The sequence below is a fragment of the Stigmatopora argus genome, chromosome 10, assembly GCF_051989625.1.
Source record: "Stigmatopora argus isolate UIUO_Sarg chromosome 10, RoL_Sarg_1.0, whole genome shotgun sequence".
Lineage (NCBI taxonomy): Eukaryota > Metazoa > Chordata > Actinopteri > Syngnathiformes > Syngnathidae > Stigmatopora > Stigmatopora argus.
The window spans coordinates 4,989,705-5,009,340 of NC_135396.1; the positions used below are offsets into that span (position 1 = coordinate 4,989,705).

General features: G+C 39.0%; 1 protein-coding gene across 5 annotated transcripts in view; it reads left to right on the top strand.

Moving 5' to 3' along the window:
* Window positions 1–19,636, top strand: part of arhgap42b (Rho GTPase activating protein 42b) — a 49,696-nt gene that overhangs the window by 22,808 nt on the left and 7,252 nt on the right. For 3 of the 5 annotated variants that reach the window (XM_077611130.1, XM_077611131.1, XM_077611132.1), the window contains exons 4-18: window positions 3,237–3,308; window positions 11,725–11,826; window positions 11,948–12,058; window positions 12,702–12,806; window positions 15,452–15,581; window positions 15,689–15,789; window positions 15,880–15,989; window positions 16,984–17,040; window positions 17,766–17,844; window positions 18,499–18,538; window positions 18,658–18,720; window positions 18,783–18,857; window positions 18,949–19,033; window positions 19,134–19,192; window positions 19,504–19,609. In XM_077611130.1, the coding sequence (XP_077467256.1) occupies window positions 3,237–3,308; window positions 11,725–11,826; window positions 11,948–12,058; window positions 12,702–12,806; window positions 15,452–15,581; window positions 15,689–15,789; window positions 15,880–15,989; window positions 16,984–17,040; window positions 17,766–17,844; window positions 18,499–18,538; window positions 18,658–18,720; window positions 18,783–18,857; window positions 18,949–19,033; window positions 19,134–19,192; window positions 19,504–19,609 (1,295 nt within the window). The remainder of the gene's footprint in view (window positions 1–3,236; window positions 3,309–11,724; window positions 11,827–11,947; window positions 12,059–12,701; window positions 12,807–15,451; window positions 15,582–15,688; window positions 15,790–15,879; window positions 15,990–16,983; window positions 17,041–17,765; window positions 17,845–18,498; window positions 18,539–18,657; window positions 18,721–18,782; window positions 18,858–18,948; window positions 19,034–19,133; window positions 19,193–19,503; window positions 19,610–19,636) is intronic. The other 2 variants (XM_077611133.1, XM_077611134.1) reach the window with 1 other exon arrangement.

The following is a 19,636-nucleotide window of genomic DNA, read 5'->3' on the forward strand; positions in this document are numbered from 1 at the left end:
TTAAGACTGGGGCATGTATAGCTTTTAATCAAGTGTGGCATATGTGTCTATGGTATATAGTCAGGTGTGTTCTATAGTGAGGAAATTCTGTTAGCAGCAACTGACTTATTGTTCCATTCACCAATTACAATTTTCGACATTAACCTCTCCGGTTTATCAAGACGCGTATTTAACAATCCTGTCTGTACAAGTGGAATTGGACAAGTGAGCTCTATTAGACGCTTCCATTGGAACGCGCACCAACACACACACACCGTAGGCTCAATTAGAAGCAAGCACGGTGGAGATAAAGTGTAGGAAATGACATTACCGAACGGGTAGATAACTCCAGGTGCTTGCAGATAACACCGTCAGTGGGGGATTACAAGCGGGCGACGTTTGACGACCGCCAAACGTCCTCCGATTGAGTTTCACGCAAGTGCTCTCGTAGTGATTTGGTGATTTAACGCCTCCATCTTTTCAGCATTTGAATGTTTTTTTATAAATATACGTTTGAACAGGCAATACTAAAATGGAATTGTCACCACTGGCGAGGAAAACAAGTGATAAAATGGCTGACCTTATCTCTCTCGGATGGAGTGCATACATCACGTGCTACGGTAATGAGAGGGAGGCCAATATTCCGGCAAGTGGGAAGAGGGAAAAGACTCGGTCGCGGCGGCCAATTTGTTACCAAAGGCTGGTAGTGTGCACATTTAAAAACCCAGCCATATTTTAATGAGTGCTGCAGTGAAGGGAAAAAAAAATACTACACTGCAATGGTTCAAATGTTAATTACCAGAAAGCAAATTAAGTTGCTTGAATGTCAGCTCTTCTTTTTTTGCACTTTGTAATTTTTGGGAATTGTAATTGGAGGAATGTAAGTCACGCTGGTTTATGTTCACAAGAATCCCCTTTTGGTTTTTTAAACTGAGAGTTGGATAGTCAAGTCAATTTGTTGAGCAGATTGTATTAAAACCAAGTTAGATGTCCACGTCATGTATTTTTTTTCATGGCTTTAGGTGAAATGTGTCTTATTGTGGCAAAGGTTTACATTGTATTTAATCAACTGAAGGTCATTGAATTGACTCTTATCGCCAAAGTCTTTGTAATATATGGAAATATCCTCTCAGTACCTGTTCTGGTGGGGTTTAATTCTATTATTATCGTCAGAAAAATTATCAATCATAGGTTTCTGTATTCTATTCTTATGTTTGAACTATCACCGAAGGCAAATTATATAATGACTTAGTAAAAGAGACAATTTATGTGGAAATTCAATATTGCCACTCTCGCGCGGAAAAAAACCCTTTCTGTAATGTTCACCACAATGTCTTGGAATCCAAATAGCCTTTTTTTGCATGCGGTTGAGCTGTACCTCAGGGAAAGAATGCATTTGCAAAGGACAGTCTGCTGGGATCCCCCAGGGGTCCGGACCGACCCCGTTGCTATTTTGCATGTATATGAGTGACCTATCTGAAGGACGTCCTGGGGTTTGCCAGCAGATGCATGCAGATGATAGCATGATTGCTGGCAAAGGTCTGGCAAGGACAATTGTAGCCCTTTTTCTTGTCTCCTGGCCACCATTTGAAAGTGCATTTGTGGTGATTAAAGTAAGGAATAGCGCAATCAACAAAGACCAAAGCACCTCTTGGAGTGTCTGTGTCGGCCAAACAGATGTTTGCGATGCCAGCATTATTGCTGCTTTGATTAATGTTGCCAAACAAAAACTCTGTATCGAGTTTTGTGGGGCATAGATCCCCAAAGACCAGCCCATTTGAAAACCGCATTTTCCAAGTAATTTCTTAAACATTCATCCACTATTCTCCTCTAGAAAAAAATATCTGTGACACCACTTTAAAAACCTCATATGAAATCCTAACCCTGACTTGAAAACCTCATTTTAAACCACAGTTTCACGGTTGGAAAACCTTTCCCATTGTTTAAAACTCTTCTGGTTTGAAACAACACAACTAACCCCCACCATGTCTACCCCATCCCGCTGCTGTCCAAAATGAATTATTTTACCTTCCTCATGTGCACCCACCTTACAGAATAACACCTTCCATCAACCTAACAGCCATTTCATGAGCCACATGTGTGCCCAAACCCCCCACTAAGGTCCCCCTAGCCTAGCCCAACCCAGCTCTGATGTCATCAATTCGCCACGAGTGAAAGCCTATCTTGAGTAAATTTTTCGAGGCCGTAATGGTACCTTCAAGCGGCGCAGTCACCCAAGGATTGAACACAGCCTGTAATTGAGGCCATATATCTCCACCTTATCAGTTCGTGCGCCAAACGGGGCGTTCCAGATTGTGCAAGGAGAGGTCGCAGCAGTGTGAGCAGACAAAAAAACGATGCAAACATCTAAAAATGAACCTCACGGTTTATTATGGAAACCCGAAGCACATTAGTACTACAAATACTTGAGTTGATTAAATTTGAGCTCTATTGCCTGCTTTAAAACCCCAATGAAGATTTGAAACCATACTGGAAAACCCCAACCCAAGGTTGCCAAACTCAGTTTTGGGACAAACCAGTTTATTTTTGGCCCAAAAGTTAAGTTAACTTGCTGCCATTAACATTCGGTCATTCGCCCCTCCCAGTCAAAATGGATTGGACATCTAGCCCCATCAATGGCACTAAAAGGTGAGCATTCACATTGCCAATAGCAGACAATGAGTTCAATTCTTTCACTTCCATTTTAGGGTACTTACAGGTCACTTGCGGTAAATTTTAGATCGTTTCCTATTGATTTTCAGGGACTTTCCTGGATACTCATTGTTCCTTTGTCGTTTTCTGATGGTTTCGGGGCATTGTAAGGTTGCTTATTAACCTAATTGCTACCATTAAAGGTGCCGTTTGAATGTGAGCTCGGATAGGAAAACAAGCAAAGTGCGATAGTACACCCACTTGATCACACAACTCACAAACATCTGTTTTAATGGCTCCCCTGTCGAAAAAAATGCAAGCATTTAATTGTGAACATAGAGTATAAATGAGCTACAAAGTGCCCGTCAAGCAGAACAACCCCGACCGGACCGGACGCCGGTTCCTCTATCACTGCCAAGAATACTTTGAAACCCAATTCCAAATTACTTTAAACCCCAATTTGAAACAATATTTTATACCGTAACGTGAATCCCACTCCATCTGTCAGAAACCCTGCCGAGCTTTTTGAGCAGGATGTCAACGACATAAAGCTTTTTCATTTTCTCGGGCTGACATTTGTCTGGATTTGTTTTGTTTCCCCCCAGATTCAAAACGCAGACGACGTCTTGATCACTCCGTTGGAAAAATTTCGCAAGGAGCAGATCGGTGTCGCCAAGGTAAGCAAAAGTACCGCCGCGTACGATTAATCATTTGTCGGCATTTGCACCGTGCAAGATCATTTCAGTTTGAATTTTTAACTCACTGGCTTCCATCAATTGCCTACATTAGAGTTTGAAACAAGGATTAGTGTTCAGATTCAGGGTTTCTTACCAGGTTTAAAGTTTTAAATTTAGGGATCAACTAGGATTAGGGTAAACCTGTGTTGGGTGTATAAACAAGATAGGGTTTAAAAAAAAGAGTTAGGCTTTGAAAATATTGTTTCATTTCTGGATAAGTGTTTAAAAAATGATATTTAAATCAGGGTTTTAAACAGGGAGAATTGCTGGGAAATATGGCTTTCGTGTGTATTAGGGTTTTAGATTGGACTGCAATTTTTTTTTCAGGGCCAGAAGTCCAATCCGTTACAAGTGAACATTTGTTTTTTTAAATTAAAAAAAAAAAATTAAATGCCAGTGGCCATCTTGGATGAGGCGAAAAGCGTTTATAAACTAGGTCTCGAAACGTAGATATCAAATAGCTTTGGAATTTAATTTCTTAGTTCTGGCTGGTACAGATCCTGAAGTTTTATTGCCGAATTGGTACCAATGCTAGTACTTGTTCAACACTATTTTGAAGCAAGGGTTAGTTTGAGATAAAAGGTTAGCTTTAGTTTGATGTTGCATGAGTTGAGGTTTCAAATCAAGGCGGCAAGATGGTGTTGGGGTTGCTTGGTGGAGATCACAAAGTAAATAAGGCCATCTCAGATCTGCTGTGTGTCATGAACAGTGCCAGTGTGAACTCACCAGGGTAAAAAAACAAATAACGAAACGCCGAAAGGCCGAAACGGGGAGAGGCAGGAATGACCGCCAAATGAAAGGCGAGCTGGTTTTTGGCACAACAAAGCAACTCTGCTCTTTGCAAGTCGAGTTTACGTTTGCCCCCAAGCAAGCGCTTGCTCGCAAATCAATCCTTCGTGTTCACTCGGGTGTGGAGCGCGTAACCGGATTAGAGTAATCTGATTCGAAAAAATGGCTAATACTGTAAATGAGATACCATGGGTTGGCAAAATAAGATCAGCGAGGCTTTAAAATAAGAAATGCTGATCTGCAGGACTGAGAAAAGCACCCCGAAAAAGAGTGATAGGCGAGTAGAAGTATTTAAAAAATTTGATTAGCGCAGTCAAAAGCGATCATTTTGATGATCAATTAATCGCCAGTTATTTTGCGATTTGTCTATGGTCGTCAAAGGCGGCTTTTATGTGAGCCACGTATTTGGTAGCTCTATAAAAAGTAGATGTCGACCGATAGGACATTTTCAGATGCCGATAAAAAAAATAACAAATAAAAAAAGCCTACACCCAATTTTTTAAATATGTTTTTTATTAGATTTGAATGACTGTTTCATGAATATATATAATATATAACAAAGACCACATCAGCTAGCCAATATCAGTCGACCTTTATAAAATCATCACCCAAAGTGTGAACACAAGTTATATTATATCCACCGACTTTGGAAATAGTGATGGATTTATTATTAATACACTTTAATCAAAACAGGGAGACATCATTAACATACTCTGGCTACAAGTTTGATTCGATTATCGCCATCTGCCGGAATCCAAGTCAAAGCAATTTAAGAGTCCTTTGTAGATCTTCATTGCCAACTCAGATCAACAGTCTCGGCCTGGAACATGGTGTCCTGTTCAGTCAATAGTCCGTCCTGAAAACAATTAACTGGCCTCGAAAGCAGCTGTGGGGGGAAAGTGTCCTCACAAATTAAATTATAACTTCATTACCTATTAAAATGCTTAATGAACATATAGTAACATCCCAGAATAAACCCAACATAAATCGGTCGACTTTTCATGTAAAAAATAGGCGTGTATGTAATACTAGTTACTTGCGTTCATAAGCAAAGAGAAAGTACAAGAAGGAGAGCCTCCTCTTAGACTCATTAATCTTACAGACGGCATCTTTTGGCCATAGCTCTTTAGCTTCATCCCTCCTCCCCGCCTGCATTTCTCCATGTTATTATTGCACATGTTTATAGTGGAGCTTTTTAAAAGACCGCAACCCACGTCACTCCCGCTGGCTGCGCTGAATCCTAATAGCCCTTTCCTGCCATATCGCCAAACATTAGCCCGAACTGGAGGCAGATAAAAGACAGCCAACATGATTGCTGACTTTTCACCGCGGTCAGAGCGAATACCCCCGACCCCCCCCCTTCCGCGCAAAAACCATTTCCAGTTAGCGCCTTATTTGGCCGTACAGTAATCCCGGAAGGTCACGTACGGATGCTTTCGCTCGGCGAGCGCCGAGGCATGAAGCTCGCCCCGCGGAAGCGACAGCGTTACTGGGAATTGCACACGCGACCCCGTGACGGCTTCTCACGGCACGCTGTTGGCATGGCAACACAAATACAGAAAGGAAATGGGTGACAAGAAGGAAAATTGATTTGATGGTTTGATTTGAACCATTTCAGGGACTAAAATATTATTCGAATTCATGGCTGTCAATGGATGAGTAAAGATTGCCAAAAGGACCAAGTTTGATTTTATTCCATTTTTTATGTTTGCTCGCAGGTGGTGTTTTTAACTGCTATTTAAAGAAAAGGCTAAATAATCACTATATTATTTTCCGGTCCCGAAGTCGGCACGGAGCTCCGTCGTTAGCTGAGTGTGGACTGATACGAATACACGTGGGAGTCATGTGACCGGTGCAAGCTAATTAAACCACAGCCAGTGTATCATTTTCTTCTGATGAGACTATTTCGAGCAGTATGACATTTGTTCTTTTTAATGTTAAACCTGAAATGCCATGATTATACTGTACATGTACTACGTCGCCCACAAGGTAACGTTCAGCTCCGTCGCTTACGTCTGTTACCATGGCGACACTGTGTAAGGATTTAACAGCCAGGTGGCTCATTAGGGCCAGTGTCAAGAAAGCCAATGTTAAGGGGGCTTATACTATGTATTAATGGGATTTATCTTCTCTTTTCATCTCGTTATTAGTGATATTATATACCCACATTAGCTACACCTGCACAGCTAATGAGATGTACGTATGGGGTAAGGTTTAAAAAAAACGTTTTTAATCATCATTGCTATTTAATTTTATGATGTATTTTAAATAATATTCTTGATTTAGCATATAACTGAAAGCAAAAGGACAAGTGATTGAATTTTTAAAAATGTTGGTGTTGAGTTGCATATGATAAAAAGGAAAAAAAAAATGGGAACATTTTTATTTTACTTACATTTGAGGTTAGTCTTTTTAAATTGATTTTAATTTATTGTTTTAAAAATATGGGGAAAATTATTTTTTATAAATTTTATTTATTCAGAAAATACTATGAGGTCGCTTTTCATGATTTACGGGCCATAAAAAATAATGTGGTGGGCCAGATCCGGCCCTCGCGCCACAGGTTTGATATCAGTTAGTTATTATTATCTTAATTTTTTAAAATTATTATAGAACTACAATCTTTGGCAAGAAGAAATTTCATAATTTCATAATTTCTCCTGTAGTAAAGAAGGATTGACAGCGATAGACACCGAATACATTTTGACTGTCAGATCTAGATATCTTTAACTGTATTGGACGTCCACAGCCGTCAATAGCAGTAAAATATGATTAAATTCCAGCCTTTACAATGGAAACTGATTTGATGTCCAAAACTGTCGGTGAGAGTCAAGAAATGAAAGGAATTCACTCATTGGTTGCCATTGGCGGCGATAGGCATCCAATCCAATGAACTGGTTTAAACAGCTCAAATGGATTGGACGTCTATTGCCGTCAATAGTAGTAAATGAATTAATTGGCGCAAAGCAATGGTTGGGAGAACTAATTAGTTTTGTATGCCTATTTTCCTCGTCCCCATAGATGAGTATTTTAAAATGCAACACAATTATTTATTCATTAAATTGACCGCCTGGGGGGAAAATAAATCAACTAGTGTATTAGCATCCATTCGTAAAGCACATATAAAATTTATTTAATTATCGGTCATCTTTGCTTCTCCTGGATAAGATTTGCAAATGCAGAATTTGGTGCGTATAGATCACGTATAGGATCTTTTTCAAATACTGCCGGGAAGTATGTATTTTACACCAAGGCTTTGTCGTCCTTACACACAAATAAGACATTCCGACGATGCTCTGCGTCGGAATAGTCTCTTCTTCCGTGTGATTTATTCATGAGGGAGAACAAAGGCTTGCGTCCCAGGTGGTACAGTAGGGACGAGCGTGCACGTTCGCCGAGTGTGTACGTTTGCTCGCGAGTGCTTTGTTTCTGTTTTTTTTTTCTCATTCAATGGATTACTCCCTGGCACCCGAGATGTCGTCTCTGGTGGTTCAACGCTACCGCAACATTTATCACGCGTATATGAAGTGTATCAAAGTGTCAAAAGGGGATGGAAGCGGGTAAAGCGGCAATGCTTAGCGAGAGCTGTCACTCATAATGCTCTTCGTGAGAACAAGTCGTGTCAATGCTCCTTTTATGATGCAGCCATGTGACATTTTTGCGTCCCGGCTTTGAGATTTTAAACAATTGCGGTTAACCTGCCGCAATTTGTAAGAAGGCAATTCATGGCAGGGTTTAAAAAATGAGGTCGGTCATTTTCCCTTGTGTTTGCGTGGGCTCCTTCTGAGGATAATTGGTGCAGAAAAATGAATGAATATCTACAAAGGTATCAATTTAAAAAAGTCAGAGCTACAAAAAGGTACTCGAACGTTTGGTCGCCGGACGTTTGGTCGCCCGGACGTTTGGTCGCCAGACATTTGACAACATGACAGAGACTTTACTGTTGAAACCAGCTCTCAAAATTATATTCATGAGAGTGTTTAATATCTAAATATATACTGTTGAAACCAGCTCTTAAAATTATATTCACCCGGGCGACCAAACGTCCGGCGACCAAACGTCCGGTCACGCTACAAAAAAAGGAAAATAGGCTGGAAGAAATAAAAATAAGCACCGTATTGAAAACGAGAGACCTTTCTATTGATACATTTTCAACCAGCCCGTGTATATTCTCTTATAAGTGATTAAATACTTAACATAAATACATTCATTCTTCCTCTGGCCAACATTCACTCCTCCAACATCAGGACCATGGTCAGCGCATGTTTCTTGTGTCTACTAGAGTGGTCAATGGCAGCAAAATTTAAAAGCGTTGCTGTTGTTTTTTATTTGGAGGTGGTCTTGAATCCATACATATTTCCAGCAAAGTCCTGGTTGAGTTACACACACACAATGACATGAGTTTTAAAAGTGGATGAGTTCTTCCGTATGATTCCCTCATTCGCGGCCGTGCCAGTAAACAGGCCTCGCAATGTGATGGAGGTGACATGCTCATTACTGAGAGAGATCAGAGCGCACCTGCTGCGCTGTTAGGATGCTATAAACAGCGGTCTTTCTTTTTTTTTTTTACCTTCAAATGTTTTTGTCAGTTTAAAATTTTTGTTTTACTTTCAGATCTTGTTTTTTTTCCGTTTCAAAGTCTTTTTTTTCACCTTTAGATCTCTCCTTTTTTGCATTCAAACCTTTTGGCCCAGTTTTGGCGGAAGGGGCGTGGCCTCAGCAGAAATTCACGGCTTAAAAATGATTTCTCTAATTTTATTGTATTTAACTCATTACCTGCCATTGAGATGCCTTAACCTTAAGTGTCAAGAAAAGGAGGGTCACACTTACTATACTAATTTCAATCTCGCCAAGGAATTTAATGATTGTCTTATTAGGGGTTAAACTTGTTTTGAGCATTTCTTTTGTAAAAACAAATGAAAAAATAAGTTTGGAGGCAAAAAAAATATTTTAAAAAAGAAACGTAAATCAATTAGAGACTTTATTTTTAGTCTGGGGGGAGGTTGTCTCCACTTGTGCGCATTCTTCCAAAATAATGTCAAATCAAAATCACTTTACCAAAACGGCTTATTTATTTATTTTAAAGAAAACGTCCCCAGCGGGTTCCTGTGGAAAATATATTCATCAGCATTATATCCAACTTAATCATGTTTATTTTGCTGGGCAGCTTTTTGTGTAACTTGTCTCTCGACAACAGCACCCCCTTCATCCTCAGCCGCCAAAAATCAATGTTGCGCCAGACAAGAAGGCCGCGATGAAAATCAGAAGCCTCGTGAAATTATCTATCGATTTCTCTCTCTCGCTCGCTCCCTTGTGGAGGGATTGTTTCATTGTTAGGACTCCAGTTTGAACCCGCTCAGGCGGAACGCTCTTGTGGGTCCGGTCGGTTTGCTGAACATCGGGGCCATGGGAATGAAAACAAACAAGTGGGATCTGGTTTCAAGCCCCCTTCGTAAACCCCCCCTCCCCCCTTCCTGTTAAAAGCACCTCGGCCCGAAAGGTCAAAACACAGGAATGCCTTTAGAATGGAGATGTCTCTGATTTAGCTGATTTTGAAGCGGGTGGTTAGGGATGCCCCCTGAGCCGATCTCGTGATCAGAAATCCGGCCAAAACAAGTCATTTTCTGTTGTTAAAAAATGGGCTTTTAAAATGTTTTGATGTTTTTTTAATAATTATTTAATTGGCTGGCAAACGTACGGTCCGTTTTGTCTATATAAAACGATTTTTACACGTGTTTTGGTGGAAATAAACATTTGTTGGCTGAACTTACACTCCCATCCACTAGTTGGCAGCACTGCCTGCCAATACAAGTCCCTGTTTCAAAATTTAATAGAGACACTTAATTTAATAACTGTTCGTTATTGAGTTCGATGCATCCTTTTAAGATGTTTTCTGTTTTTCATGTTTAGAATCGTGCATTTAAGAAGGTTTGGACTCATGCTGGTTTGCAATCAAAACGGAGAAAATGTTATAATGAAAGCCATATGTTGTTCAGAGATAAAATAAAACATGTTAATTTTACTGCCGAATAACGTTTCAGGAATAAATGTACTTTTATGTACATTTTGATTAGTTTTCCCACCAAGTAATAAAAAAAAAAAAATGCAATTATTTGGATATGCCCACCCCCCCTTTTTTAATCCTCAAAATGAGGTAAATCGTATTAAGACTTCTATGCAAAAAATATATGATCGTGAAAGTTGAATCTTGACGGCTTAGATTCTTGCGAGATGGCTGTCTGGCATGAAAAGCCCATTTCCTGTTCCTCTCCTGGGAACCATCTGTGGCTCCTCGGGGACTATCTCGGAAAAAACAAATGTCATCTAGGCACTTTTTAGAAATGAAAAATCACCCCCAAGCAGAAAGGCTGCTAAATTTATGCCGCTGTTGAGGGTTTACTGTAAACTCCGCCATCCTGCTCCACTCGCTATAACAATCTTTCCCTCTCATTCCTGACTCGCTAATCACTCTGCATTGATGTTTTTAAGGTTCATTAAAAGGTCATCTAAAAGTTTCCCTTGATAGCTATGGTGTCAAACTGTCGGCTCAAGGGCCAGATCTGGCCCGCCACACACATTTTTGTGGCCCTCGAAAGTAAATCATGTCGATTCATGCAAATTTAAAAAAAATAAAATTTAATGCCCTTTCTGCAGTCTGAAAATTGGACATAATTTCACGATTTGTTTCCTTATTTAATAATATAATCAACTTTAAATGAAATAAAAATGTACTATTTCAATATCTATCTGTGTGGGTATATGTGTATGTATGTATATATATATGTATATATATGTATGTATGTATATGTGTATATATACATATATATATTCATATATATACACACAGATATATACATATATATATGTATACATTTATATATATATAATTTAGATTTATATCATGTATTATTTACAACCCAAAATTAAATTTCCCTCATTTTGTTTTAAATAAAAACTTGTTAAATGAAGAATTTAAAAAGGCAAATAAATAAATAGTTATTAAGGGAGTGTTTACATTTTTCTCTTTTTAGATAGAAAAAAGGACATTTAATAAAATATCTTTTAAAAGAATTGATTGTTCCCCTTCAAACAAACAAATAAAATAAAAATGAAAAATAAATTAGATAAATGTGAGACTACTTGAATACTCGTCGATTTATCTGATAATTAATTCGTTGTCCACAAGTCAATTAATCATGGCAGTCTGCTTTTCACCACCTTACATGGCAATATAGTAAGTCCAATGCATTTCAACTGGGAGGAGTAGCTCTGAAAAAAACCCCTCTGTTCTCTTTTCCAACTCTTCATCCTATTGAATACATCTCGGATTTCTTTTTTGTATGAAAGTGTAAGCGCAGTATTTTAATGTTGCTCTTAACTTTGAGCCAAAAATTCCTTTTCAACTGTCGACGTGCTTTTGGAAGCGATGCTCTTGATCATCTCACCAGCAAGCGTCATTAACCTTAATGTGGCTCGGCTTCCATCTAGCGGCAACTGCATCACACATTTTAAAGAATGAACCCTTTCAAAGCTCACCTTCTCCTCATCTATTCCCATTTGAATTTAGGAAGGCAAGAAGAAATTTGATAAGGAGACGGAAAAGTATTACTCCACACTCGAGAGGCACCTCAATCTGTCGTCCAAAAAGAAAGAAGCTTATCTTCAAGAGGTAAAACCCAAACAAACGCCAGCTTTGTCTGTCATTTCAAGACAAATAAAGCTCGGACTGACCTTTGTTTGAAACCCCCACCGTTCTTTTGTTTTCTTTTTCTTTTTTTGCTTGTTCCCAGGCCGACACACAGATTGATAAAGAGCGGCAGCTTTTCTACGACGCGTCCCTCGAGTATGTTTTCAAAATACAAGAAGTGCAAGAAAAGAAGAAGTTTGAGTTTGTGGAGCCGGTCAGTTAAAATTAGCTACAACTCAACACAAAGTAATATTTAAAAAAATAATTGCCATAACTATTGCTGCACAATTAATCAATTTAAATCCAGTAATTATGTGAAAGAACAGCTCCATATTGAATTTTCCCACTTGGATCAATAGTTTGGAGTCTCTTTATAATGGTTTGTATTGAAACAAAACACATGAATATATATATAAAGACTGATTTAATCGAATTCATCGATTACTTTAATAGCTGCAGCCCTAACCATAACATACAAAAGCTGCTCAACTGTGGGAGAATTTGGAACAATAAGGTCACATGACCTTATTTCCAACTTTTCCAATTTGAGCGTATCGTATTTTGGGGGCCGAAAGTGCCATTTTTGGTAGGGCGATTTTTTTATTTGATCACAAACCAAGAACAAACATGTTAAAGTAACAATACTAAAATGGAGATCAACAGCCAAAATAGGCCTTTTTTAACATAGCCATTTTTCAGAAAATATTAAGCAAAAAAAAAGAGTATAAAAGACAAAAAAATGCCATGGTTGAGTAATGGCCCATCCAAACTCTGAAAAAAAGTGCACCTTATAGTCCGGAAAATACAGTATATATTTGTCAATGATATGATTTGAATGAACTTTATTTCCCCCACAGCTCGTGGCTTTTCTGCAGGGCTTGTTTACCTTCTACCATGAGGGGTACGAGCTGGCTCACGAGTTTGAGCCGTACAAGCAGCAGCTCCAGTTCAACCTCCAAAACGTAAGTTTTGACTCGCATACTCTGAATGATCATCACGTTTCTCTCTTGATGGTTCTAAAAAGAAGACGTTTTTCTGCTTAAACCAACAATTACCAAGTAATCCAGTAGTAACAAATCGGTTTGCAACAATATCTCGAGGGATTCATTGACCTGCCATGAAAACAAATAGATCGAAATGCAAAAAATGCTTCCCTTTTATTTTCAAAATTATGGTTTTCATTCGGACTAAGTGACATGGGAGAAAGAAAAACTTGTTAGATCGATAAACCATGTCATATTTAATCGACCATATCTATCTGCAAACTGCATACTGCTGAAAATACTGATGAAAATAGACGTCCAATCCAATTTGAAGGATTTGGTTTGGATGTCAATAGTAGCCAACAACTTAATATAATATATAATAACTCACTCACTGCCACTAAGTTTGATTAATTCCAACTGGGAGGCCTGGCGTTAAACCGTCATATTCTACCCGGCGACAGACGTCCAATCCAATTCCAGCAATACCCGCCAGCCCTCTCGGTCAAAACAGATTGGACATTTATCGCCTTCAATAGCAGCCAACTGCTTAATACTTAAAAAAAATAAACAAATACAAACCTGATCTTTTTCAGCCGATATTAATCATCTAAAACAGGGGTGTCAAACTAATTTTTTGTCGCGGGCCACATGGTAGTTTCGATTACATCCGGAGGGCCATTATGTCTTCCAACTAGGCTGCCAAAATTAATTGATTAATAAATTGACAGCTTTCTCGATCGTGCTAATCGATAGATCATTTTTGGACATTCAAATGAGTACAAATGTTTGCAATTATTGATTTAAAATGAGGAAACACAGGAAATAATCTAAAATCTTCATTTAAATTTCATCATAAAACAGAAAGTTGGCACTCATCATTCACTTACTCGGGCCACACAAAATGATGCGGCGGGCCAGATTTGGCCCCCGGGCCACCACTTTGACACATGTGATCTAAAAAATGACCAATTTCCAATCACATGATCGACTCGGGGGCGTCCCGAGTAGAGACTGACACTCCAAGACCAAAAAAAAGGAATGACAAGCAATAAGCGAAGGGGCCAAATGAGTGAGCACTTACTCGTCTTAACCTCGTCATTTGTTACCGTAAATGTCACACTTCTTGACATTTTCAACAAATGCGTTTTCTTAATGCCAAATGGGCGGAAAAGGTTGAAAAACAACCGTTGGACTTCAGAATTCGCTGGCTTGCTCAGAACGGCTTCCTAATCCGTGGAAGCCTCGCGTAAGCGATTAAATAGCCACTTTTTTACCCGAACACGTCTCCTTTTAATGTGTCCCACCCTAATCATAAAAAAAGATGGGTTAACGGTCAAAGAACAGCAAGCTGTGTCGGACAGCCCCAGGGCTCCTAAAAATCGGCCTGACGCAGCAGCCGCGCCGCTGACATTTTCCACCGGTTTTCTACGCCCCGCGAGGCTGAGGGCTCGCGTAGCACTTGCAAGGCTGCATCAGCATCTCGCCGCTCGCACGCCATGACACACTGCAGTACTGCAAATGAGGAGAAAATTCCCATCTTTCCTCGATTGCAGTGTTTCCTTTTCTGCTTTGCATTCACGGCAGTGGCGTTGGGAATCGTTCCCACCAACAATTATTTTGTGATGTGACTCTTGGGGCTTTCTGTTTATGATTTGTCAAAACAAACAAATATGAATCCGTTGAGGGCTTTATGCAGGCTTTTTTTTTTCAAAAATCAGAGAATACTTCTATTATTAAAGGTCTTAAAGCAGTCCAATCTCCAAGCGATTTATTAAAATAGTTATTTTATTTGTCAATAAAGTAGTCATTTAAATATTCAAGCCCTAAATTAAATTTAAAAACAGTACCTGTTGATTAGTTGATGATGATGTTGGTTAATGGTGGCAGCTCTAATATACACACATGACCTCATTTTATTATTCATCGATATATTGATTAATCGTGGAAGCCCTAATTTGTACATCTGCATATGTATTAATAATTCTGGTATTTGCCAATTCATGTGTAATAATCCATGAGTCGATTAATCACGACAGCACTAATATCATATCCATAAATATTATTAAATTAATTCTTACTTAATTTGACAATTGGTCAATAAATAGTTCTGGATAGATCATTTTTTTACACTCATCCAATTGTTCTAATATTATTGTCAATTAAGTTGAAAGTTGATTACTTTTCAATCACTTGATTAATCATAGCAGCCCTAATTTAGACATAAATACTCTTGGACTAATAATTCTAATATTTATATAATTATTTGATTGCCAATGTTTTATTGATTAATCAATTAACTATGCCAGCCCTAATTTTCATATGTGCACGTCCATCAATAAAATACTAATATCATTTGATAACCAATTAGTCAATTAATTAAGACAGCCCTAATATCATGAACACATTAATTGTTGAATTGATTAATTCTGGCATGCCCAATTTAGACGCATACTTTAATATTATACTGCTAATAGTTTTCTAATTTAATCGATTGATTGGTGCCAGCCATTATCAATGTAATAACAAGCAGAATGTGCAATTTTGATGAGGAACTTTCAGAAACCTCAACTGTAATCATGTTGAAATTATTGCAACAGTGTTTTTTTTTTTTCTCCACGCAGACGCGCAACAATTTCGTTAGCACCAAACAGGAAGTGGAGAAGCTCATGAAAAGAATCAGGTCGGCAGACCAGGACTACAAAGCTCCAGGCCCGTGGAGCATGGAGGGATTTCTCTACGTACAGGAGAAACGTGAGTTGTAATCCCCGAGGTAGTAATTCATTCAGTGCCGTGGGCGATTGTAGAAACAAATTAATGAGAAATTACATTGAAATATTTGTTGGAATGTCACTCTTTAGGTCCACTTGGCTGCACATGGGCTAGACATTATTGCACGTATGAAAAGACCAGCAAGACTTTAACAATGAGCAACAATGACAACAAGTCAGACAAAAAACAGGTCATTTTCAGCCGCCATTTTTTTTTCAAATGCTCGTTCGTTAGATCTTTGTTTAGTTTGATTTGTTTGGCTGATTTGATCACATTTCAGAATGGCGTTGTTTCGAGCCAACGCGAGATGTTCAAGCTCAAGTCCTGCATTCGGAGGAAAACCGACTCCATCGACAAGCGCTTTTGCTTCGATATCCAAGTGGTGGAAAGGTCGGTCATATTTTGTGGGAATTCTGTTAAAAAAAATGACACATTTAGTCAAGATTGTAGCGATTTTGTGCGTTTCCCGCCAGAGATTGAACCTCATTTGGCACCCATGAACATCCTTTCTTCTTTTTAAGCATAGCATAGAATCTGGGCCGAGACCCCCTCCACCCCCTTCTCCGTAACTCTTTGTCGCGTAATAAAGTAATCCCTCGCAATTCACGATGGATTCGGATCAAGTCCTGCCGGGCATATTAAGATAATCACATTACAGAAGTTTTGATTAATACTCTTCTTTTTGGACGCAGATAGGATTTTGGTTCCCATCGCAAAGCCTAAGCAGCCAAATTTTAACATTTTGGACCTCTGTGACCTCTTACCTTTATTACCCCAAATTGTAATCATGTCTTCTGTTTCACATTACAACCGTATCCCCATTTTATGAAATGAATTCTTCCCAGAAGTGGTTTTGTAATGTGATATTCGTTAGTTGGGTCTTTCATCAGCTTATGTTTGACTGTACAAATATATCCGGAAAATTTCATAACAATCCCATTCTTCATTTTTAAATTACTGTATTTTCACGACTATAAGGCGCACTTAAAAGTCCCAAATTTTCTCCAAAATAGACAGGGCGCCTTATAATCCAGTGTGTTTCATATATGGAAAAAAAATTAAAATTAGGGTGCGCCTTATAATGCGGTGCGCCTTATAGTCGTGAAAATACGGTATTACAAAATTCCATCTCTGACCTCTTTGACCTTTGACCTCATTACTCCAAATTGGAATCACCTATTCTGTTTCATATGACAAACATAATTTGCAGATTTCATAATCTCTCTACATGCAGAATTGAATCGCCCGTAAAGGTGAAAACTAATATCTCTCAAAAATGAACCTATTAGCTGCAAGATTGTTCATTTTTCAATCATTTTTTGAGTATTCCTGTAATCTAAACCGTTCCAGGTCTTTTTCTTCTTGTGTTCTCATCTCCACGTAGAAACGGCGTCTGCCGCGGAACACTTTTCAGGCCGCTCCGGTTGTTCTATAAAGTCCGGTACGTGAGCGGACCCTCGTGGCATGTACGCGTGTGCGTGCTTTTTTGCAGTGATTCTCGCTTTTTTCTTCACTTGCCCTGTTTCTTGCCTCGCTGGGGCAAAAAAAAATGCTTTTTTTTGCTTTTGCTTTTGCGCATTTGACGTGAAAATCAAATGTGTTTGTCACCCTTTAACTGGCACTCAAGTAAGCCATTGTTTGGCCTTACTATTTTTAAGCAACTGTTTGTGTGACAAAATGTCACTTTTTTATTGAGTGCTACTCATCGTTTAAGACGTTTTGTTTTGATATATTTTAATCATGTATACTTTAGTGCTGAATGAGGTTAAATTGATATGAATGTACTTTTAAGTCTACTTTGATTGATTTTCAAAGGGCTCAAAATAGTCTTCGTGCCGGGATCGAATATTTGGATTCATAGTGTGCAAATTAGTGTGTTTTTTGTTTGTTTTGTATTTTTTTCATTTGCGTAGGACTTGGTATTTGCGTTCATTTATGGCAATTGTCCTGACCCTTCTCGGCCACCGTAATGAAGCCACGCCTCTTAATTGTTGACCGTGAAAAATCAGGTGCATGTTGGGTGCGCAGAGGGGAATCACGCTGGTGTTTTGCAGCTTTGAATAAATCGAGTGTGAAATTCCATGCACCGCTGTAAACACCCCCGCGGCGATGGAATCACGTTGACACCAGTGTTTTGGGGCTTATGTTGTTGTTTTTGTCCCCCAGGCATGGCGTGATGACGCTGCAGGCGCTGTCCGAGGCGAATAGGCGGCTGTGGCTGGAGGCCATGGATGGCAAGGAGCCGGTAAGGAACCTCGTCGGTATTCGTCAGCTATCCCGTTGGGGAGGGAGGGACCAACGGGGTTCGAATCGGCTGTAATACTTGCAACAATGGCTCTCTCTTGTGTCTGCCTTGAGAAATTACAACCTGCCTTCGATACTGTCAAGAAGTTTCAGAAGAAACATTGTAGTGGGAGAGTTGTTTGCGATAAGTGGGCCATGTTTATTGTAGATTTGTGGGTAAATAATGAGGTGATCAAAATAAGCATATTTCATAAACATGTTTTACTTTACTTTTACAATTATTTGTTCACAATCATTTCATCAACTAGTTGTTTAAGGAAAATGAGTTGCAATATGACAAAGGTTTACAGTTAAATTTTCCAATTAACCTTTTTTAAAGGGCTGAATCATTTTCTCACAGGGGTCTTTATTGGATTGGATAACTTTATTCATCCCGTATTTGGGAAATTTCGTTGTCACAGTAGCAAGAGGGTGAGGATGCAGATATAGGAAAGGCATTTTAGACATAAATAAATGGAAATAAAATAAATAGACGTAAAATTTATCCAGTAAATGATCGGTGGGCGGGCTGGATTGAAGACGCAGCTTTAAATTATAGACTCCCGGTTATAAAACATGCAAAATTAATGTTTTTTGTTTTGTTTATTTCATCTAGATTTACAACCTACCTACCATACTTAGTAAGAGAGAAGAGAGTAAGTGTGCCTTAAAGTCTCTCCCATCCTGAATTTTCTGATAGTAAAAGATAGATTCACACAGAATTTCTAGAATTGCCTATTTTTGATAAGAAATTCAAATATCTGTTTACCCGCAGCGTTCCTCAACGACGCTGGCTTCAACTTTGTGAGGAAATGCATCAACCTGGTGGAGAGCAGAGGTGACGCATGTTTCAAATTTGGCCACATTTTGGCTTCAAAGTGTCTCTTTTCCACGCTTAAGGGATCAATACCATGGGGCTCTACCGGATTGGTGGCGTCAACTCCAAAGTACAGAAGCTGATGGCCACCGTCTTTTGTTAGTGTTTTTTCATTTTTTTTGGATTATTTTTCTCCCCCTGTAAGCATCAATGTCTTTCCTTTTGACTGTTTTTTTTTTCCTCTGGAAGCGTCCAAAGCCCCCGCCAACATGGACGTGGATCCTGACACATGGGACAACAAGACCATCACTAGCGGCTTGAAAAATTACCTCAGGTCGGCTTGCCCTCGCCCGTCGCCGTTCACAAAGCCGGGCCGCTGACTCACAAATGAGTGTATTTATTTATTAATTTTATTATATTTTCAAAATCTCCAGATGTCTCTCTGAGCCGCTCATGACCTTCAAGCTGCATAAAGACTTCATTATGGCTGCCAGTAAGTTAGTCACTGCCACTCATGACCATTCAATCAAATGGATTCGACGTCCACAGCCGTCAATGGCCGACTAATCCGGAGAAATTAATATGACGCACAGTTAATTTAAGATGGACATGACGGCAATATCACAATTTTTCTTTCATAAACAGTTAAGAATATTCCCTAAAATTCCAATCATTACAGTGATCCACATTGTAGTATAGTTCAGGTTGTGGTTTCCATGGTAACCAGATGCGTTTATACATTTTTATGGATTTTTTTCGGGGGATTATTTAACATTCCCGCTTTTGCATTGGTTTTCTTTTCAGAATCAGATGACCAGAACTACCGAGTGTGCGCCGTCCACTCTTTGGTCCACAAGCTTCCAGATAAGAACAAGGAGATGCTGGAGATGCTCATTCAACATCTTGTCGTGTATGTACATTAATCTTATAAGGTTCT